Source organism: Gopherus flavomarginatus, chromosome 10, assembly GCF_025201925.1.
Source record: "Gopherus flavomarginatus isolate rGopFla2 chromosome 10, rGopFla2.mat.asm, whole genome shotgun sequence".
NCBI lineage: Eukaryota > Metazoa > Chordata > Testudines > Testudinidae > Gopherus > Gopherus flavomarginatus.
The window spans coordinates 43652396-43673574 of NC_066626.1; the positions used below are offsets into that span (position 1 = coordinate 43652396).

General features: G+C 42.6%; 1 protein-coding gene across 1 annotated transcript in view; it reads right to left on the reverse strand.

The window, feature by feature from the left end:
* The window catches only part of UBR3 (ubiquitin protein ligase E3 component n-recognin 3), a 217965-nt gene that overhangs the window by 85407 nt on the left and 111379 nt on the right, over positions 1-21179 (reverse strand). Inside the window, exon 25 of the mRNA XM_050916261.1 lies at positions 19152-19240. Within this exon, the coding sequence (XP_050772218.1) occupies positions 19152-19240 (89 nt within the window). The remainder of the gene's footprint in view (positions 1-19151; positions 19241-21179) is intronic.

The window sequence follows — 21179 nt, forward strand, 5'->3', positions numbered from 1 at the left end:
CTCACCTAAAACCTTCCTTCTCACTGCCCTTGCTTGCTGGTCCTTCCTTTCCAGTTATTTAAACCTTCTTCCTCTGACATTTTTGCAACCTACATCCAACAGATTTCTCAGCTTCTCCAGTGCCGTTAGGCAAGAGCCACTCCTGGGTGACAGGTGTCACTTCAAAAAGAAAGCTGCTGATGCTTAAGACCAGCGGTACTTGGGGTTGGTTTGTTGGAATTTTTTAAGCACCACTGCACAGTGGCACTACAAAGATGGGAATGTTAGGAAGCCAAGCTGGGGAGGAAGTGAATAAAACAAGAAAGGGAGACAAGGGAAAAAGAAGAGGTTAAGTTATTCTAGCAGAGAAAACAAAAAAAATTATCAGCTATTGACAGTTAGGAAAAAGGTATTTTCTACTTTTTTAACTACCTTAATTTTGAATCTGGAATATTTCTCTTGGCATAAAAAGTATGTGGTTTGTTCTGTACTTTCCCTTGCCCCAAAGACCTCACTCACACCTTTCTGTTGTGTGGCTCACTCTTGCTATTGATCCCCCGTTTGAGAGAGAGACAGACAAACACCCCTACCCACACTTCCTGGCTCATGCTACTCGTTCTCCAGAGTTCTTTCACACTCAGCCGACATCCAATTTGGCTCAAGAGATATCCCAGGGCCATATCTTTCCTAGCCCTAGAAAAACATCTCAGTGCTTGCTCCTTATGAGATTTTCAATACTGACAGATTCAGTATCCAGCAGATACTGATAACCACATTCTATATTCAAGAAATTCAGAAAGCCTGGAATTATCACATCCCTTTTCTGAATATTGTACATCTCCACACACTTGAAAAATACTAGTACTGTGTATGTATTTCCGGTCAAGACTAACACACACAAACTTGGAAACTGTCTATATTATACTCAATGTTAAGGCACCAATCCTCCAAGGACTTACTTGCATGCTTAACTTTGATGGGGTCCCACTGAAAGCAAGGGTATTACTCACAAAGAAAGTTAGGCACCTGCTTAAATCTTTGTAGGAATGGTTCCTAAGGGTATGTCTTCACTAGCAACATGGCTGTGAGAGAGCTCTCCCAGCACTGTAAAAACAAACAAACAAACAAAAAAAAAACCCATCCCCACGAGGGGAGTGGCTGCTGCACTGTCTACACTGCCACTTTGCAGCACTCAGGGCGGTGTTTTTTCACACTCCCGAGAGAGAAAGTTTCATCAGTGTAAAGTAGCACTGTAGACGAGGCCTAAGTAGAAGGCACAAAACAGCAGGTGAATACAAAAAAACAGGAAGAACAAAGTAACAATGAGATGATAATGATCAGCATGATAACAATGCCCCATCTCAGTCAATCATGTTTTTCTTGCATGATTTCTCTGAGGTCATAAACCTAGTAGTTCTCTAGTCAATCATTGGGTGTTCCAGGAAAGAATGAGTAGACAAGATATAAAATTTCTCAGATAAAAGAAAAAATTCTTTAAAAATAAGTATTAGGCCTCCCTTAAAGGGCATAACACCTAAAGAGCACATTTTGCTCTTCCTTTGCAGGACATCCTCAAGATGAGCTGAAAATGTCTATCTTCGTAAGCATTTTCATACCACATAATTTGTTTGGAATTGCTGGAAACTGTGTCAGGTTTCCTTCATGCCATGGTTTGGGAGTGAAATATCAAAGTGAAATTTCAGTGCATTACTTTTTGATGCAAATTTCTCTGTATTTCTAGCTCTGGAAAACCAATCTGATAAACATCTGGTGCTTTGTTTTATTATAGAATTTAACAGTGACCTTTCTGACATTGTATTTCATTCTGTATTCTCCTGCGTTTAGCTGCATGAGATTCAAAAATCAAAGAGCTAGTTAAAGGTGTCTACACATGCTAAATACAGTTTACAATTCTAACTGTAGGCAGCATTCCTCCTGCTGAACATTATGTGTCAAGGTGGTCCCCCAGCATCAAAGCAACTGTTAGCACACTAATATCTTTTGCCCTGACCCAGCATGTGTGCTCTCAGGAGACCAGTAAAAACTAATTTATTTTTCTAACTGGCTTCAGAAGATTGAGTGTTAGGAAATGTGTGTCACCTTGCCTTAAAAATGTGCACTTTCTACCCTTCGCTAAGGAGCACTGCTTCAAGGACTGAAAGATGTCCTGCTGAGAATCACAGCATATTAGGAAAGAACTGAGTAAGCACCGATAATTCCCACTTGTCGAGAGGCATTGCCATATACATTTAATTGAGTACTCCAAATTGATAAAACTATTACAGGAACACAAGATACTTAAAATTCATAATAAAATACATGATAAAATTATGTAATATGTCAACTTCAAGACAAAGGTATATTTGAGACAAAAGTTTAGAAGTTTGCCTGGAACAGTTTTTACCAATTCACTTAAGAGATCACTGAATTATTTACAAGTATCTATACAATTTATTAGAAGACGTTATTAATTTGAAGAAGAGGACTTGAGCTTTGCTAATTACAGTTTGTAGGACATCAAATATCCCAAATTTTTTTGTGATGTGGATGCAACAGTGTAACTTTGCGACACTGCACTGCTATGGAGTGGCAATGACCAAGCCTAATGTCATCACATAACAACTTTGTTTTAAGGGGAAGTGTTAAAAGTAGCCATTTTGGGGGGTTACAAGGCTCTGGAAATTACAACAGATATCATATTGCCAGTTTTACTCTGAAAGGTAACTATATAAGGATAGTTGTTTGCAGCGTTGTTGTAGCAATGTCGGTCCCGGGATATGAAAAGACAAGATGTGCGAGGTAATCTTTTATTGCACCAAGCTTTTGAGCTCCACAGACCTGAAGAAGAGTTCTGTGGAGCTCAAAAGCTTGTCTCTTTGACCAACAGATGTTGGTCCAATAAAAGATATTACCCCCCATCCACCTTGTCTCTCTCATATAAAAATGACTTTCTTAATTAATAGATCTTCTCCGTGAGAATATTCAGAATCGTATGTGCTCACTTTAGTGACATATATATTATATATATTGCTGTAAGTCCTGCAGAATCCATACTATTGTTAAAACAGAGTAAGCTGGACTCTATTCTTTCTTGTGCATAACTACAAATGTTTATTAAGTTTCATTCAATTACGTCTAGGCAATCCAAATGGGAATATGGTTGCACAGGTCTCAATGACAGTATAACTAGAACACAATGAGATATATACACGCAACTGATGGCCTAAATAATATGCAGAACTTCTTTTACTGGTGATTACACACAAGAAAGAAAGAGCTCTGAGCTCTCTCAGTCCGGGGCCCTGAGCACAGGGTCAGACATGAGCGTCGCCTTAAGTTGGGTAAAGACCTTTTGACACTCATCAGTCCACTTAACTGCATTTGGCTGGGTCTTTTTGATCAGGTCAGTCAGTGGGGCAGCGATTTGGCTGTAGTGTGGTACAAATCGCTTGTAGTACCCGGACAAGCCTAGGAAGGATTGGACCTGTTTCTTTGACTTTGGGACATGCCACTTTTGGATAGCATCCACCTTGGCCTGTAGGGGGTTTATGGTTCCTCGACCCACCTGGTGTCCCAAGTAAGTCACTCTGTTTTGGCCTATTTGACACTTTTTGGCCTTAACAGTTAGTCCGGCCTGCCTGATGCGCTCAAAGACCTTTTCCAGGTGTTCTATGTGTTCGGGACAGGAGTCAGAAAAAATGGCCACATCATCGAGGTAGGCAACTGCATATTCTCCCATTCCTGCTAGTAGACCATCTACCAGCCTCTGGAAGGTGGCGGGTGCATTTCACAGCCCGAAAGGAACGACATTAAATTCATACACTCCCGCATGGGTGACGAATGCTGACCTTTCCTTGGCAGGTTCATCTAGCGGTACTTGCCAGTACCCCTTGGTTAAGTCTATTGTAGAGATGAACTGGGCACGTCTCAAATTCTCCAATAACTCATTGGTGCGTGGCACTGGATAGTTGTCCGGATGAGTTACCGCATTTAGCTTACGGTAGTCCACACAAAAGCGTATTTCCCCATCTGGTTTGGGTACCAGAACCACTGGAGATGCCCATGCACTGGTAGATGAGCGTATTATACCCATCTGTAGCATGTTCTGGATCTCCCGTTCTATAGCAGCTTGGGCGTGAGGAGACACCCAGTAGGGTGGGGTTCTAATTGGGTGAGCATTACCTGTGTCAATGGAGTGGTATGCCCGTTCAGTCCATCCTGGGGTGGCTGAGAACAATGGGGTGAAGCTAGTGCACAGCTCCTTGATTTGTTGCCACTGCAGACGTTCCAGGGTTGTGGAGAGGTTCACCTCTTCCACGCCACCGTCTTTTTTCCCTTCGTAGTAGACACCTTCAGGCCACTCAGCATCATCTTCCTGGACTGTAAACTGACAAACCTGTAAGTCTCTGGAATAGATAGGCTTGAGAGAATTAACATGGTACACTCTGGGTTTTAGAGAGGAATTGGGAAAGGCTATGAGGTAGTTAACAGCTCCCAGGCACTCTTGGACCGTGAATGGCCCTTCCCATGATGCTTCCATCTTATGGGCCTGTTGCGCCTTCAAGACCATAACCTGGTCTCCTACCTTGAAGGAACGTTCTCTGGTATGTTTGTCATACCAGGCCTTTTGCTCTTCCTGAGCATTTTTTAGGTTTTCTTTAGCAAGCGCTAAAGAGTGTCGGAGGGTGCTCTGTAGGTTGCTTACAAAGTCCAGAATGTTAGTTCCTGGAGAAGGCGTAAACCCCTCCCATTGCTGCTTCACCAACTGTAATGGCCCCTTAACCTCATGGCCATACACAAGTTCAAATGGTGAAAACCCTAAACTGGGATGTGGTACAGCCCTGTAGGCAAAAAGCAACTGCTGCAACACTAGGTCCCAATTATTGGAGTGTTCGTTGACGAATTTACGTATCATGGCCCCCAAAGTCCCATTAAACCTTTCCACCAGGCCATTGGTTTGATGGTGGTACGGGGTGGCAACCAAGTGATTCACCCCATGAGTTTCCCACAGTTCTTTCATGGTCTCTGCCAGGAAATTAGATCCTGAATCTGTAAGGATGTCGGAGGGCCAACCTATCATGGCAAAAATGTCAGTTAGGGCCTGGCACACAGCTTTAGCCCTGGTGTTGCCTACAGCTACTGCTTCCGGCCATCGGGTAGCAAAGTCCACGAAAGTCAGTACGTACTGCTTTCCTCTGGGCGTCTTTTTTGGGAAAGGACCCAGAATATCCACAGCTACTCACTGAAATGGGACCTCAATTATCGGGTGTGGCTGGAGAGGGGCCTTGACCTGGTCTTGGGGCTTTCCCACCCTTTGGCATACCTCACAAGACCGGACATACTTGGCAACGTCTTTGCCCAGTGGAAGGACTTCTCCAGTCTGTCTTTGGTTCTGTTCACCTCAGCATGGCTACTGGGATGATCATGGGCTAAGCTTAAGAGCTTTCCCCGGTACTTTGTTGGAACCACCAACTGTTTTTGCGGCTGCCATTCTTCCCGGTGTCCACCAGAAAGAATTTCCTTGTATAAAAGTCCTTGGTCTATCACAAACCGGGATCGGTGAGCAGAGCTGAGAGGCAGTGGGGTGCTCCGTGCCGCCACCCAAGCTTTCTGAAGGCTGTCATCTGCTTCCTGCTCCATCTGGAACTGGTCCCTTGAAGCTGGAGACACCAGTTCTCCCTTAGACTGTGGACTAGGGCTTGGTCCCTCCGGAAGCGACGTAGGTAATGGGGTTGTTTCCGTTGCTGGTGAACTGCTCTCCGCTGGTGCACCAGGGGTTATTTCAGGCTCTGGTGAGCCTCTTGGGTATGGCTGTCTGCTGCTTCTGCCAGTTCAGGCTCACTGGCGCCCTCTGGCATTGGGGTTGAAGATGGATTTGCAAGCACTGTCGTCAGTGCTGGCACCGGTTCTGGTGCTGGCTGCTTTTCCAGTTCCTGGTCTGGGACTGGAAGCACTGTGGCTGTTTCCGTTGTTGGCATGGGATCCAGGTCCACTACCTCTGTCTGGGTCTCTGCTAACACAGACGGGGCCTCTGTGGACGGCTCAGGAACAGGAATGGGTCGGGAAGCTTGCCTGGTTTGGCTGCGTGTAACCATTCCCACTCTCTTGGCCCGCTTCACCTGGTTGGCCAAGTCTTTCCCCCAGTAGCATGGGGATGGAAAAATTGTCATAGACTGCAAAAGTCCACCTTCCTGACCAGCCTTTGTACTGGACAGGCAGTTCAGCTGTAGGCAAGTCTAAAGCTTGTGACATGAAGGGGTAAATTGTCACTTGGGCCTTTGGGTTGATGAATTTGGGGTCGACGAAGGATTGGTGGATAGCTGACACTTGTGCCCCCGTGTCTCTCCACGCAGTAACCTTCTTTCTGCCCACTCTCAAAGTTTCCCTTCGCTCCAAGGGTATTTGAGAGGCATCTGGGCCTGGGGATCTTTGGTGTGATGGTGGGGTAATGAAATGCACTCGGTTGGGGTTCTTTGGGCAGTTGGCCTTCATATGTCCCAGTTCATTACACTTGAAGCATCTTCCAGCTGACTGGTCACTGGGTCGAGGTGGGTTACTGGAGACTGGTGAGGTGGAAGAATAGGGCATCTGTGGCTTTACTTGGGTTGTAGGTGGGGTCTTTGGCTGCCCTCGGTTGTAGGGTTTATTGTCAGTGTGCCCCCTGGGGTATTCGCTCCCCTTGACAGTAGCTTTTTTGCTTTCTGCCACTTCCATCCATCTGGCTCCAATCTCCCCTGCCTCGGTGAGATTTTTGGGTTTTCCATCTTGTATGTACCGTGTTATGTCCTCAGGAACACCAACCAAGAACTGCTCCATCTGTATGAGGAGGTGCAGTTCGTCCAAGGATTTAACAATGTTTCCTGATATCCAGGCCTCATAATTTTTCCCAGCGTAGTAGGCATGTCTGGGAAATGACACATCTGGTTTCCACTTTTGGGTTCTGAAACGCCGACGGGCATGATCTGGGGTTATCCCCATTCTGAATCTGGCCTTGGTTTGAAACAGTTTATAATCGTTCATACTGTCCTTTGGCACTTCAGCCGCCACCTCTGCTAAGGGTCTACTGAGCTGTGACCTCAGCTCTACCATGTACTGGTCTTCAGGGATGCTGTACCCAAGACAGGCCCTTTCAAAATTTTCTAAGAAGGCCTCAGTGTCATCACCTGCATTGTAGGTGGGAAATTTCTTGTGATGTGGAACAATCATTGGAGTAGGGTTGTTAGGATTGGCTGGAGCATCCTGCCTGGCCCGTGCCAAGTCCATTTCATGCTCTCTCTCTTTTTCCCTCTCTTCACTCTGTTTTTGTTGTTTTTCCAGTTCTCGTTGGTGGGCTGCATCTTTGGCTTCTTGTTCTCTTTTATGGGCTGCCAGTTTGATGTTTTCTTCCCTTTCTTTCAGCTCCACCTCTTTTTCCCATTTGTCGCCCGTGGTCTGCTTCTTTGATTAGTCCCCCTGCCTCCATTTTTGCCTTGGAAGTCATGGTTCCTGTTTTCTTGTGTTGGGGTGCCCTCTGGTGTTTATTGTTGGAACTGCTGGCTCTCTGTCTCCTGGGGTCTGCCTAGCAACAGTGCCTTTTTTTTTCTCTAGCTAATCTTTTAAATGTAAAGTAAACCAGAAAAACCACTTTATTTGCATGTGTGTTGTGCTGGGTACTTGACTCGCAATCGGAGTGCTATAGTTTAACAAAAGACCCTTAATAGTTCCTTGTTTAATATGCAAGCCAAACTGCAACCAGAGAACAGAAAAAAAAATTCTCTCTGGCTCTTTTTAAGACCACCCTTTCTCTCTGCATAAAAGCCCAACAGAGAAAAAGAAAATAATATTCCTACTGGCTACTGGATCTTATCTTTCCACACCGCTGCCAACCATGTCATAACTTTCCTACTCAGATCTAAACCTTAGAGTTCAGAACATGAGAAGCTAGCATGAAATCTCTAAACTTAATTACCAGCTTGGATCTGATATCACTGCCACCAGCCAGAAGATTCCAGTGTCTGGCTCACTCTGGTCTCCCAAAAACCTTCCCTGCGGGGACCCCAAGACTCAGATGCCCTGAGTCTCACCACAAAGGGAAATAACCCACTTCCCTTCCCCCTCTTTACCTCCTCCCAGATTTCCCCGCCCTGGGTACTGCAGGAGATTCCCTGCTTCAAGTCCTTGAAACACCATACTGAGAAATCAAATATTTCTCTCCCCTCACCCAGAGGTTATGCAAATTCAGGCTTAGTAAATCTAACACAAAGAGATCTTCTCTTCCCTCCTGTCTTCTTCCTCCCACCAATTCCCTAGTGAGCTGCAGACTCAATCCCCTCGAGCCTCCACTAAAAAAAAAATCCAACAGGTCTTAAAAAGAAAGCTTTATATAAAAAGAAAGAAAAAGACATAAAAATGGTCTCTGTATCAAGGTGACAATATACAGGGTTAATTGCTTAAAAGAAAAAATGAATAAACAGACTTATCTAAAAAGAATATAATTTAAAACATTCCAGCAACTACACACATGTAAATACAAAAAAAATAAAAATAAAAACCTATTGTCTTACTATCCTTGTACTTACAACTTGGAAACAGAAGATTAGAAAGCCTGGAGATAGAGAGAGCACTCTCATAGCCGAGAGGGTCACCGAACCAAGACAAAGACCAAAGAACTCACACCCAAACTTCCCTCCACCCAGTTTTGAAAGTATTTTGTCTCCTGATTGGTCCTCTGTGGTCAGGTGTTTCAGGTCACTGTTTGTTAACCCTTTTATAGGTGAAAGAGACATTAACCCTTAGCTATCTGTTTATGACAGCAAGGTTGCAGTTAAGAGATTCTTTTGAATTGTAAAATGAGCACACTTAATATTAAAACAAAAGCATGGAAAGTCATGCCATTTTTATTAACAAAGAAAGGCCTCTGAGGATCAGGCTGTGTCTGTGTTTCAGTACGCAGTGTAGTTGTAGCCATGTTGGTCCCAGGATATTAGAGAGACGAGGCAGGTGAGGTTTTATCTTTTATTGGACCAACTTCTCTTGAGAGGGACAAGCTTTCAAGCACTGTGGAAATGGTAAAAGACTTCTGTTTAAAGAGATACCATTCCCTATTCTCTGTCATGATTGTCACTGTCTACTCACATTTACTCTAAAAGAGAATAATTATACTGTAACACAAACAATACAACACATACTCACTGTAGCAATTTCCATTTTCAAATAACTGTACACAAAATCAAATTAACTAATTCTCACATCTCCCCAATGGAGTAAGTGTCCTCATTTTACAGGTGGGGAAACTGAAGATTAAACGTTAACTACTTCCCAAAGCACACAAAGGAAGTCAGTGACAGCTGGGGATGTCTTAGCTCCCAGTAACAGACTCTGACCATGACACTAACACTACAAAAACATATTCATAAAATTAAATACAGGCTGTTGCCAAATACTCCAACAGTGATACTCCTGATAACAACACCACAGTGCGGATATTTGAGAACAGAAAGTATTTTGATTAATTTGGTTTTACCATTAAGATGTTTTTTTCAAATAGAATAACACATTCCATAATAGCAGGGTGTTGCTATTTAATAGCATTGCTTCTGTGGGTATGTCTACACAGCAAAAACCATGCACAGACTAGCCAACCAAGGCTAACTTGAATTCAGCTAGCACACGTAACAGCAGCAATGAATACAGCACAGCACAGATTTTAGCGCGGGTAATAGAAACCTAGCACATATCCTGGGTATGTCCTCTGCTCACTAACCCACTCTGAAGCCTGTACTGTGCTGTCTTTACTGCTATTGTTAGCCACAGTAGCTGGACTCAAGCTAGATTAGGTAAAATAGCCTATGCACAGCTTTTGCTGCATGGACATACCCTATACAGTAATTCTTCACTTAACATCCTCCCACTTAACATTGTTTCAAAGTTACATCGCTGCTCAATTAGGGAACATGCTTGTTTAAAGTTGTGCAATGCTCCCTTATAACGTCGTTTGGCTGCCTGTTCTGTCCACTGCTTCTAAGATTCTGTGGAAGAGCAGCGACTTTACAAGGGATCATTGCACAAGTTCCTCTGCTCCGTCTCCTGGGGGAAGGAGCAGGGATGCAGCTGCTCCAAAGAGGTGGACCTGGAGTGGAGCGGGGACAGGAAGGGTACAGGAAGACGCGGGCCTGGAGCATCCCCCGGCAAAGTCAGAGCCTGTTCTTCTCCGGAGAAGCTGCCGCTGCTGCTGCGAAGGTGCTTCCTAGCGTCCCTGCCTGCAGCGGGCTGTGCTTGTGTGGGACAAGCTGGGGCACTTCCAAACTATACTGTACAGCATATAATACCTTTTGTCTGCCCTCAAAAAAATTCCTTGGAACCTAACACTCTACATTTACATTAAATCTTATGGAAAAATTGGATTAGTTTAACATCGTTTCACTTAAAGTTGCATTTTTCAGGAACATAACTACAACGTTAAGTGAGGAGTTACTGTATTGGGTAAACACACGCAGAATGTAGTCTTGCAGTCCACTTTAGACAGAAACCTGACTAGTACTTAAATATCATATCTTTTTTGTTACATATTTCTAACAGCTCTTTCTGCAAAGTTTACAGTGATTTGCTGTTAAAGAAATGTGTTCAGATTGTTCAACATGCTCTACTTTAATTAGGAATATTCAATTTCTAATAATCAAGGAGTTTTAATATAACTTCTACAAGATGATGGAATGCAAATCTCTTCTGTGTGGATATTTTAATTTAAATCAGAATATAAAAGCTAGTTTATATGTTGGACTAAACCGCAAATTATGTATACCATATTCTCAGTTAATAACCAAGCTTGGGGAAATAGCATAGTAGCCTGGAAGGCGCACAGGAAAAAAAAGTAAGCTGCATAATTTTTCTGTTTTTATCTATTAAATGCTTGGAGGTTGGAACTGTATTAAGATGTCACCAAGAAATGTCTGCAGTCAAAACAATCATATGAAAATGGAGTCCATTAAGTTGATGCTATGTACTATTGCGGCATACTAAGATCATTAATAACAAAAACACATTTTCATGCTAAGAAGGGTACTTAAAATTAGGAAGCAAATACATATTTATTTTAAAAAGTTACTGAACTGTTCTAATTTGCATGCCCATAAGCCTTTTATGCATAGACCTAAGCACAACCACCTAGGTTTGTCTGTTTGGATGGAATTTTTCCAAAGAGTTAGATTCCCCTCCATAGTCTTAGGCCTGGTCTACACTATGCGTTTATACCGATTTTAGCAGTGTTAAACCGATTTAACGCTGCACCCATCCACACAATGAGGCCTTTTATATCTATATAAAGGGCTCTTTAAACCGGTTTCTGTACTCCTCCCCGACAAGAGGAGTAGCTCTGAAATTGGTATTACCATATCGGATTAGGGTTAGAGTGGCCGCAAATCGACAATATTGGCCTCCGGGTGGTATCCCACAGTGCACCATTGTGACCGCTCTGGACAGCAATCTGAACTCGGATGCACTGGCCAGGTAGACAGGAAAAGCCCCACAAACTTTTGAATTTCATTTCCTGTTTGCCCAGCGTGGAGCTCTGATCAGCACGGGTGGCGATGCAGTCCCAAATCCAAAAAGAGCTCCAGCATGGACCGTACAGGAGATACTGGATCGGACAGCTTTTTGGGGAGGCAAATCTGTTCTATCAGAGCTCCGTTCCACAAGACGATATGCCAAAGCATTTGAAAAAATCTCCAGACAGAGGCCACAGCAGGGACTCATCATAGTGCTGCGTGACAAGCGTAAGGGAAAGCCAAAGAATCAAATGGACGCTTATGGAGGGAGGGAGGGAGGGGGTACTGAGGACTCCAGCTATCTCACAGTCCCCGCAGTCTCCAAAAAGCATTTGCATTATTGGCTGAGTTCCAAATGCCTGTCAGGTCAAACACATTGTCCGGGGTGGTGCAGGGTATAGCTCGTCAATTTACACCCCTTTCCCCCCGGTGAAAGAAAAGGGAAAAAAAATCATTTCTTGACTTTTTTATATGTCACCCTATGTCTACTGCATGCTGCTGGTAGACGTGATGCTGCGGCACGGAACAGCAGCACCCTCTCCCCTCCCCTCCTCGGTGGCAGACAGTACAATATGACTGCTATCCATCGTCATCATCAGCCCGTGAGTGCTCCTGGCTGGCCTCAGGTGAGGTTGGCCGGGGGCACCTGGGTAAAAATAGGAATGACTCCCGGTCATTCCCAGTAGATGGTACAGAATGGCTGGTAACCGTCTTCATCATAGCAACTGGGGGCTGAGCTCCATCAGCCCCCTCCTTTCATGTCTAAAGAAAAGATTCTGTACTGCCTGGACTATCATAGCAGCGGGATCCTGGGCTCCTCTCCCCCACACCGTTTAATGTCCTGCCTGGACTATCATAGCAGCTGGAGGCTGCCTCCCCCTCATTTTATCTCACTAACAAGTCAGTGTTTCTTATTCCTGCATTCTTTATTACTTCATCACACAAATGGGGGGGACACTGCAATGGTAGCCCAGGAGGGTTGGGGGAGCAGGGAAGCAACAAGTGGGGTTGTTGCAGGGGCACCCCCTAGAATGGCATGCAGCTCATCATTTCTGCGGGATCTGACATGGAGCGGCTGTACTCTCTGGTACACTGGTTCTCTAGCACACTTGCCCCATATTCTAAGCAGGACTGACTCTATTTTTAGATACAACATAAAGGAGGAAATGACCCAGGGGGTCATTCCCATTTTTGTCTTTGCTCTCCCGGCCGACCTCAGCCAAGAGCACCCATGACAGCAGCAGACGGTACAGAACGACTCATCTCATGGCCAATTTACAATGGCATGGCAGACGGTACAGAACAACTGATAACCGTCTCTGCTATCTTGCAAAGGCAAATGAATGCTGCTGTGTAGCACTGCAGTACCACCTCTGTCAGCGGCATCCAGTACACATATGGTGACAGTGACAAAAGGCAAAACAGGCTCCATGGTTGCCATGCTATGGCATCTGCCAGGGCAATCCAGGGAAAAAGAGCGCGAAATGATTGTCTGCCGTTGCTTTCACGGAGGAAGGAATGAGTGATGACATTTACCCAGAATCACCCGCGACACTATTTTTGCACCATCGTGCATTGGGATCTCAACCCAGAATTCCAATGGGCGGGGGAGACTGCAGGAACTATGGGATAGCTAGGGGATAGCTACCCACAGTGCAACGCTCCAGAAATCGATGCTAGCCTTGGTACATGGATGCACACCACCAAATTAATGTGCTTAGTGTGGCTGCGTTCACTCAACTTTATACAATCTGTTTTACAAAACCGGTTTATGTAAAATCGGAATAATCCAGTAGTGTAGACATACCCTTAGCTACATTCTTACCAACACACATCCCCTCTCATGTACAGTGGGTCTAGCCACCATTCCTGCATTCTGGGCAGAACCATGACTATTTGTTCTCCTGGATGGGGAGTAGACTGCACTCAACCAATACTACAGAGGCTGGAAGCAAAGTCGGGCAAGTGATGTCACATACGTGCACGCAGTCATATGGCCAAGGAGCCCCAGACACATAAGCACAGTCATCACCAGTCTCGTGCATTGGCTATTCTCTACTGACTGAGGCAACCGTAACCTGTCCTCTGGCAGGAAAATATTTACCAAACTGGAGTCAAGTTGAGCTCCTATGAACTCCATTGTCTGTGGGTGCATGAGACAACATCTCATAGTTCATCAGGAGACTTAAGTAGGAGAACAGGGAAAGAACATGATCCAGGGCCATTTCAGTCTGTTCATGAGACCTGCCTCTGATCAGGCAGACATCTAAATACAAGTAGACAGATTCCCTGGTTGCTATTCCCTGTGCCATCAGCACCATGTGCTTTTCCCTGTGATAGGCACTTGGAGAAAACTCTGAGTGCCATGGAGAGTCCAAAAGGTAGAACCCTGTAGTGATGGCATTTGGCCCCTACTGTGAACCTCAGATACTTTCTGTGGGCTAGATGACAGCTGAACTTATGACAGCATATGAATTTGTTCTTCAGTGGCACCTTAAAGACTTCCACATTTATTTGGGGTTTTTTTACCCATGAAAGCTTATTCTTAAATAAATCTGTTAGTCTTTAAAGTGCCACCAGACTCCTTGTTGTTTTTGTGGATATAGACTAACACGGTTACCCCTCTGATATATGAATGTGTTGATCTCCTCAAGTCTGGGATAGGATGAAGACCCCCTTTTCCCTTTGGAATAAGAAATATCAAGAGTAGAAATCTCTTTCCCCTGTATTTCTGAAGAAATTCCTCTATGGCTCCCAGACAAAATAATGAGGTTCCTTCTCTTTGTAAGAAGGGCAGGGAAGGGAGATAGCTAGGAGGTAAAGTATGAAAGGGCAGTCATAGGTTATGTCTCAAGCACTCATCATGTCTGATGTCAAAACAGACCATGCCTAGTGGAGGCTTCCTACTCTTGTGCTTCACGGATTGGTTCTGGTACAACTCTTCACCATCTCATCAAATATGCTGAAAAGTCAACATGGAATAGTGCAGGGCTAACATCGAAGAAGGTGGAACTCTGTCTGTGGTGATGGTGCACTTTGTCAATGCTGGTGTGGCAGCTGAGGGCAATACTCCTTTCAACGAGGTGAGGGAGAACAGATCCTCATTACCCTTTCTTCTAAGTCTATCCTATTTGTCCATCTTAAACTTGTGACTTATCCAGTTTTCTTCAGTTTACTCTCTCAGATATTAGTGGTTCTCCTGGACAAGAGGTACATCTTCAAACATTCCCGTCTTCTAAATTCTTCTCCTCTGATCTGTAACATTTGTGTAATTCTTAACACGAAACAATCATCCTCTGACATCGCCCATGTATGCAAGTGTGTGTAACTACTTCTCCTATATGTTTTATTAGCTCAAAACCACTCCTGCTGAAGTTTTCATCCATGTCAGTTTCTTGAACCATATTTGATACTGCCTCCAGCTTGACAACTGAAATTCCCTTGTACATAGCTTCAACAAGTCTCAGTTTTCCATGCAGGGTGTAATCAAGAAGGACAAAGCACAATTGGAGATGCAGCTAGCAAGGGATGTGAAAGGTAACAAGAAGGGTTTCTACAAGTATGTTAGCAAAAAGAAGAATATCAGGGAAAGTGTGGGACCCTTACTGAATGAAGGAGGCAGCCTAGTGACAGATGATATGGAAAAAGCTGAAGTACTCCATGCTTTTTTTGCCTCGGTCTTCACAGACAAGGTCAGCTCCCACACCACTGCACCGGGCAGCACAGTATGGGGAGGAGGTGAGCAGCCCTCAGTGGTGAAAGAACAGGTTAAGAACTATTTAGAAAAGCTGGACATGCACAAGTCCCTGGGCCCAGATCTAATGCATCCCAGGGTGCTGAGGGAGTTAGCTGAAGTGATTGCAGAGCCATTGGCCATTATCTTTTAAAACTCCTGGCGATCGGAGGAGGTCCCGGATGATTGGAAAAAGGCAAGCACAGTGCCCAACTTTAAAAAAAGGAAAGAAGGTGAATCCAGGGAACTACAGACTGGTCAGCCTCATCTCGGTCCCTGGAAAAATCATAGAGCAGGTCCTCAAGGAAACCATTTTGAAGCACTTGGAGAAGAGGAAGGTGATTAGGAACAGTCAACATGGATTCACCAAGGGCAAGTCATGCCTGACCAACCTGATTGTCTTCTATGAGGAGATAACTGGCTCTGTAGATATAGGGAAAGTGGTGGACATGATATACCTTGACTTTAGCAAAGCTTTTGATACTGTCTCCCACAGTATTCTTGCCAGCAGGTTAAAAAAGTATGGATTGGATGAATGGACTATAACATGCATAGAAAGCTGGCTAGGTCATCGGGCTCAACGGGTAGTGATCAACGGCTCGATATCTAGTTGGCAGCCAGTATCAAGCGGAGTGCCCCAGGGGTCAGTCTTGGAGCTGGTTTTGTTCAACATCTACATTAATGATCTGGATGATGGGATGGATTGCACTCTCAACAAGTTTGTGGATTACACTAAACTGGGGGAAGAGGTAGATAAGCTGGAGGGTAGGGATAGGGTCCAGAGTGACCTAGGCAAATTGGAGGATTGGGCCAAAACAAATCTGATGAAGTTCAACAAAGACAAGTGCAGAGTCCTGCACTTAGAACAGAAGAATCCCATGCACTGCTATCATCTGGGGACCGACTTGTTAAGCAGCAGTTCTGCAGAAAAAGACCTGGGGATTACAGTGGATGAGAAGCTGGATATGAGTCAACAGTGTGCCCTTGTTGCCAAGAAGGCTAACGGCATATTGGGCTGCATTAGTAGGAGCACTGCCAGAAGATCGAGGGAAGTGATTATTCCCCTCTATTCGGCACTGGTGAGGCCACATCTGGAGTACTGAGTTCAGTTTTGGGCCTCCCGCTACAGAAAGGACATGGACAAACTGGAGAGTCCAGCAGAGGGAAACGAAAATGATTAGAGGGCTGGGGCACATGACTTACGAGGAGAGGCTGAGGGAACTGAGCCTATTTAATCTGTAGAAGAGAAGAGTGAGGGGGGGATTTAATAGCAGCCTTCAACAACCTGAAGCGAGGTTCCAAAGAGGATGGAGCTAGGCTGTTCTTGGTGGTGGCAGATGACAGAATAAGCAAGTTGCAGTGGGAGAGGTCTAGGTTAGATATTAGGAAACACTATTTCACTAGGACAGTGCTGAAGCACTGGAATGGGTTACCTAGGGAGGTGGTGGAATCTCTTAGAGGTTTTTAAGGCTCGACTTGACAAAGCCCTGGCTGGGATGATTTAGTTGGGGTTGGTCCTGCTTTGAGCAGGGAGTTGGACTAGATGACCTCCTGAGGTCTCTGCCAACCTAATCTTCTATGATTCCAGAATCTATCCTATGCAGAATGCATGCTCACATGTACAAAGAAGCGAAACATCTCTTTTATTATATCTCTGAAGAATTCCATTAACCTTTCATTTCAAGTTGCAATTCAAAGTTAATCGTGGTTTTAAAGCCATCCATAAACATATTTCAGAACATTCTACAGGTTTTGTTTTGCCCTATTTCCATTACGTGCGCTGTCCCTTCACAGAATCTCAACCTAGTCAGTAAAAGACTCTTTTTGGTGACTCTTTCCATCTGGAACAGCCTTCCTGTATCTCTACTCCATTAATAAACCATCTAAAAGCACTTTCAAATATATGAAACTATTTCCTCTACTATGTCCCATACCCTCTACTATTTTTTTAAATCTTGTAACCACAATATTTAATTCTAAAATTTGTTTGGGTTATAGTTTGTATGAACATCACTGTATAAGATAAAAGTTCTGCTTAAACAGGGTGGATTGATTTAAATTATAATAGTTTTAAGTCACTAATTTTAATCATGACCTAAATCAGTGAGCAAGAAACCTTGGTTTAAATCATTGGTTTTATCCTGGCTTGCATTTTTAGTTATTTTCCTAAAAAAAGGTTAGCTCTCATCGATTGGTATAACCACTAAAATGTGAATTTGCAACCATATTTGCCTTTCCACTAAATTTGATCTACTTTTTGATAGCCTGGAGGATACACTATATCTACACTAATTTATTTAAACAATTACATAGCTTACTATACATTTATTCAAAGTCAAATTTTATGTGATATTAAAAAATGATAACTGACCCACTTCTTATTGAATAAATGATGGGGGGGGGAGATTTGGTAGGGTTTTGTGTCACGCTGTATTTGGATAGAAACTGGAAATCAATTAAAAATTTACAACAGCAGTTGTTTTGAAATTGTTTTCATTAGTTAAATAAAACTACCTTAAATGTGCTTGATATCTAAGAAAACTATCATCAAAACATTTTTTGCACTTAAAACTGATGTATTAAAACAAATGAAGTATTAAACTTTAGTTAGTGAATTGACAGATTGTTTCCAGTTATCATAAACCAGATTTTTTCAAAGGTATTTAGGTGCTTAAAGATGCAAAATAGCTGCCTAGTGGGATTTTCAAACTTTAACAGGTTAGGTGGCTAACTCCCATTAAAATCAACAAGAGTTAGGCATCTAACATACTCAGACACTTTTGAAAATCCCATTAGGCACCTATCTGAATCCTTAGGTGCCTAAATATTTTTTTAAAGCTGGTCCCACATCCTTCAAGTTTTTTAAATTAGCACAGCTCATCCCTTCCCACTCGATTTTGATTTATATGTTTGAAAAGGAAAACAAGTTTTCCTGCCTTTTTAACTCCCCAAAATGTCATCTTAACTTTGAGCGAACTAGTCCAAATGAAGAAAATATTCTCTCTCTATATCTGCTAGCTAAATTGAAAACAAAAGTAATTAATGCAAAGGCTTTTCTGCACAACAGAAACTGAAAGTACTTACATTTGGAAAAAAGTAAATACCAGTATTCGCTTCATGGTCTGAAAATAATATATATAGTAATACAGTACATGACATTGTGATAGATTTATCAAGCTTGAGCTGACCTCAAAAGTTAAGATGTTTTTCTTTTGATTCTCTATATAATTAAAAAAGCAGCATCCTTTAACTATTAACATGTGAGGGGGCTCGTTGCAGTTTTTTTTATTTAAATTACTTTAATAGTTTAGAGTAAATTTAGGCCTAACATAGGCTGTCATAATTTCAATTTTAAACAGGTTTATTTTTAAAAAGAAAAATGTATTATATTTAATATTTTTTTTTAAAACCATCAACTTTTATCCTCCCTGTGTTAAAACTGTTTGCCCTTTATTGATGGTTGGGCTCAGTTCTACAAACTAACTCCTGAAGTTTTCATGATTGCTATGCTTTGTTTGGTAGAGAGCATGGTCAGGCGGTGAGAGAGCACAACTAGGAGTCAGATTCAATTCCTGAGTCAAGCCACTTACCATTACTTTGTCTCAGTTTATCTGTAAAAAGTACAGAATGTGTCTGTGTGTCACATGAATTTTGTGATGTTCAGTGTTTGTGAAGTGCTCTGGAGGTCCTAGGATGTAAGTAGCTATACAACGCAAGTGCACAGTCTGAAGAATTATTTGAAGTCCAGAAAATGTCGCCTATTTGTAAAGGGTGTCTTATTAAGCAGCAGGTTTTTTTTTTTAAATAGAAACTGCATTCGTAAGCATCTGTGGGAGCATCAAATGCACAGAAATTGCTACAAGAGACTTTTAAAAAATAATTTAACTACATACAATAAAATAAGTAATACAACTTACCAACATCCATGGCAGTTTCCATGAAGCTTTTCTGTCTTGAAGCAAATTCAGCTAGCAACTTTTGTTGCCTCTCTCTGGCCTTTTGTCGTCTACATGAAAGAGATATTAGAAATTAACGGGAGAAACTGGTATAAACAGTGAGAGAAGAGTTAAACATTTATTGTCTTGGGTTGATAGCATAGCAGTTAGCACTCTACACAATTTTATCTGAGACACAAGACTTACTATAGTCCCCTCTTTGCATTAATTTGTTAGACAGACAAATGAGGAATCATACCCTGGAAGTGATCCCTGATGATAAATAAGGAGTAGTTTTTGTTGGTTGCACTGGAAGGGATGAAAGCTAGCCAACAAAACCAAAGGATGATGATCTAATCAGGACTTACCAGTGTAGAAGAAATAAGGACACTACTCTTGAATGTTATTTTTGTACCACATCAGGGAAAAGCAACTCCCAGAAAATGGAAGCAAGCCGGAGGAAAATGGCAGCATCAGTATAAACACACCCCAATATCTTCTAGTGTCCATACTTTTCTGCTACCCTTGCAAATAGTGATTAAAATTTATTAGTCCAGGCCAAAAACCAGCAACAAAACTGCCTGATTTGTATGCCATTGCCTGTGGTCAGGGATAAAGAGGATAAAGGACCTGGAGTAGGAGGAGGGCACAAACACCAAATTCTTGTTTTAGCTATCCATTTATAAATATGTACAAAATGTATTATAAGATATATAAAAGGATGCTAAGGTTGCAACATCAAGCATTCAAAAGTTAAGAAACACTAACATTAATCCGGCTCAAGCAACCTAGAGACGATTTTTCCAAAGATGCTGAACATCCACAGCTCCAACTGACTCCAGTTGCAGTTCTGAGTGCTCAGCTCTTTTGAAAATCATGCTCATGGTATCTCAAATTGGGCCTTCATAAAAGGTGTACCACACAATTACTGGTCACCTAGGGAATTTTGATTTCAGTGTCTTGCCCAGGATCACAAAGGAAGTTCATAGAAGAGCCAGAGGAAGAACTAAATTGTTCTGAGTATTATTCAACTGCTTTAACCATAAGATCATTAATGCTCTTCCTGGGTTGCTACCTACTAACTGGTTCCAAGTTCAAATGAAATGAAAGAAATATGGTAACTCCATACATTCAGTTTCATGTGACTATATCATCATCACAAAATTAGTACACTTCTACCTTGATATAACTCTGTCTCAGGAGCCAAAAAATCTTACCTTATCTTATCTTATAGGTGAAACTGTGTTATATTAAACTTTCTTTGATCCACCAGAGTGCGCAGCCTTCTCCCACCGAATTCATATTATATTGAATTCATGTTATATCGGGTTGCGTTATATCAAGGTGGAGATGTATAAACTATTCAGCATAAAACAGCCTGGGAAAATATCCAAACTCTGCTCATAAAGAGCCCCAACACAACACTAGAATCAAGTCTGAATTACTTTTTTCAACCAAAGAGGATAGCAAGGATTAAAATCATTGGTAAGGTATTGAAAAACCTCATACAGCAGTTGCTTACACTGATGGGAAAAAAAGTGGCCTTTATATTCCAGTGCTGCCTGCTCATTATCTTTCACGGGCCTGGTTTCTCCTCATCACACTCTTCCCACCCAAAACCACAAATTAATTAGAACCAATAAACAAATAACTCTGAAATGAACTTCTATAGCTGGGATATTCACTGTTTTGTCATTCCAGTTTATTTTTTAAAATTAAGTTTGCTTTGGAGATGTTTTGGAAAAGGGCTTTGCACAGTTATGGTCATATTAACAAAGAAAACTCACTAATTTATTTTAAGATGCATTTTAAAATATTACAATAAGTATAATGGTATCTATTAATTGTTTGAGTATTTGGAGGAGTCAGTCACTAGGCTCTCTATAGGCTGCCCCATCCTCCTCTCCCTTCCCATTTACTAAGAAAAATGACGCACACACGCATTATATGGAAATATAAAATTTTATATTTTAAAGGAAATAAAACCCTTAAAATTAAATCACAATGAAT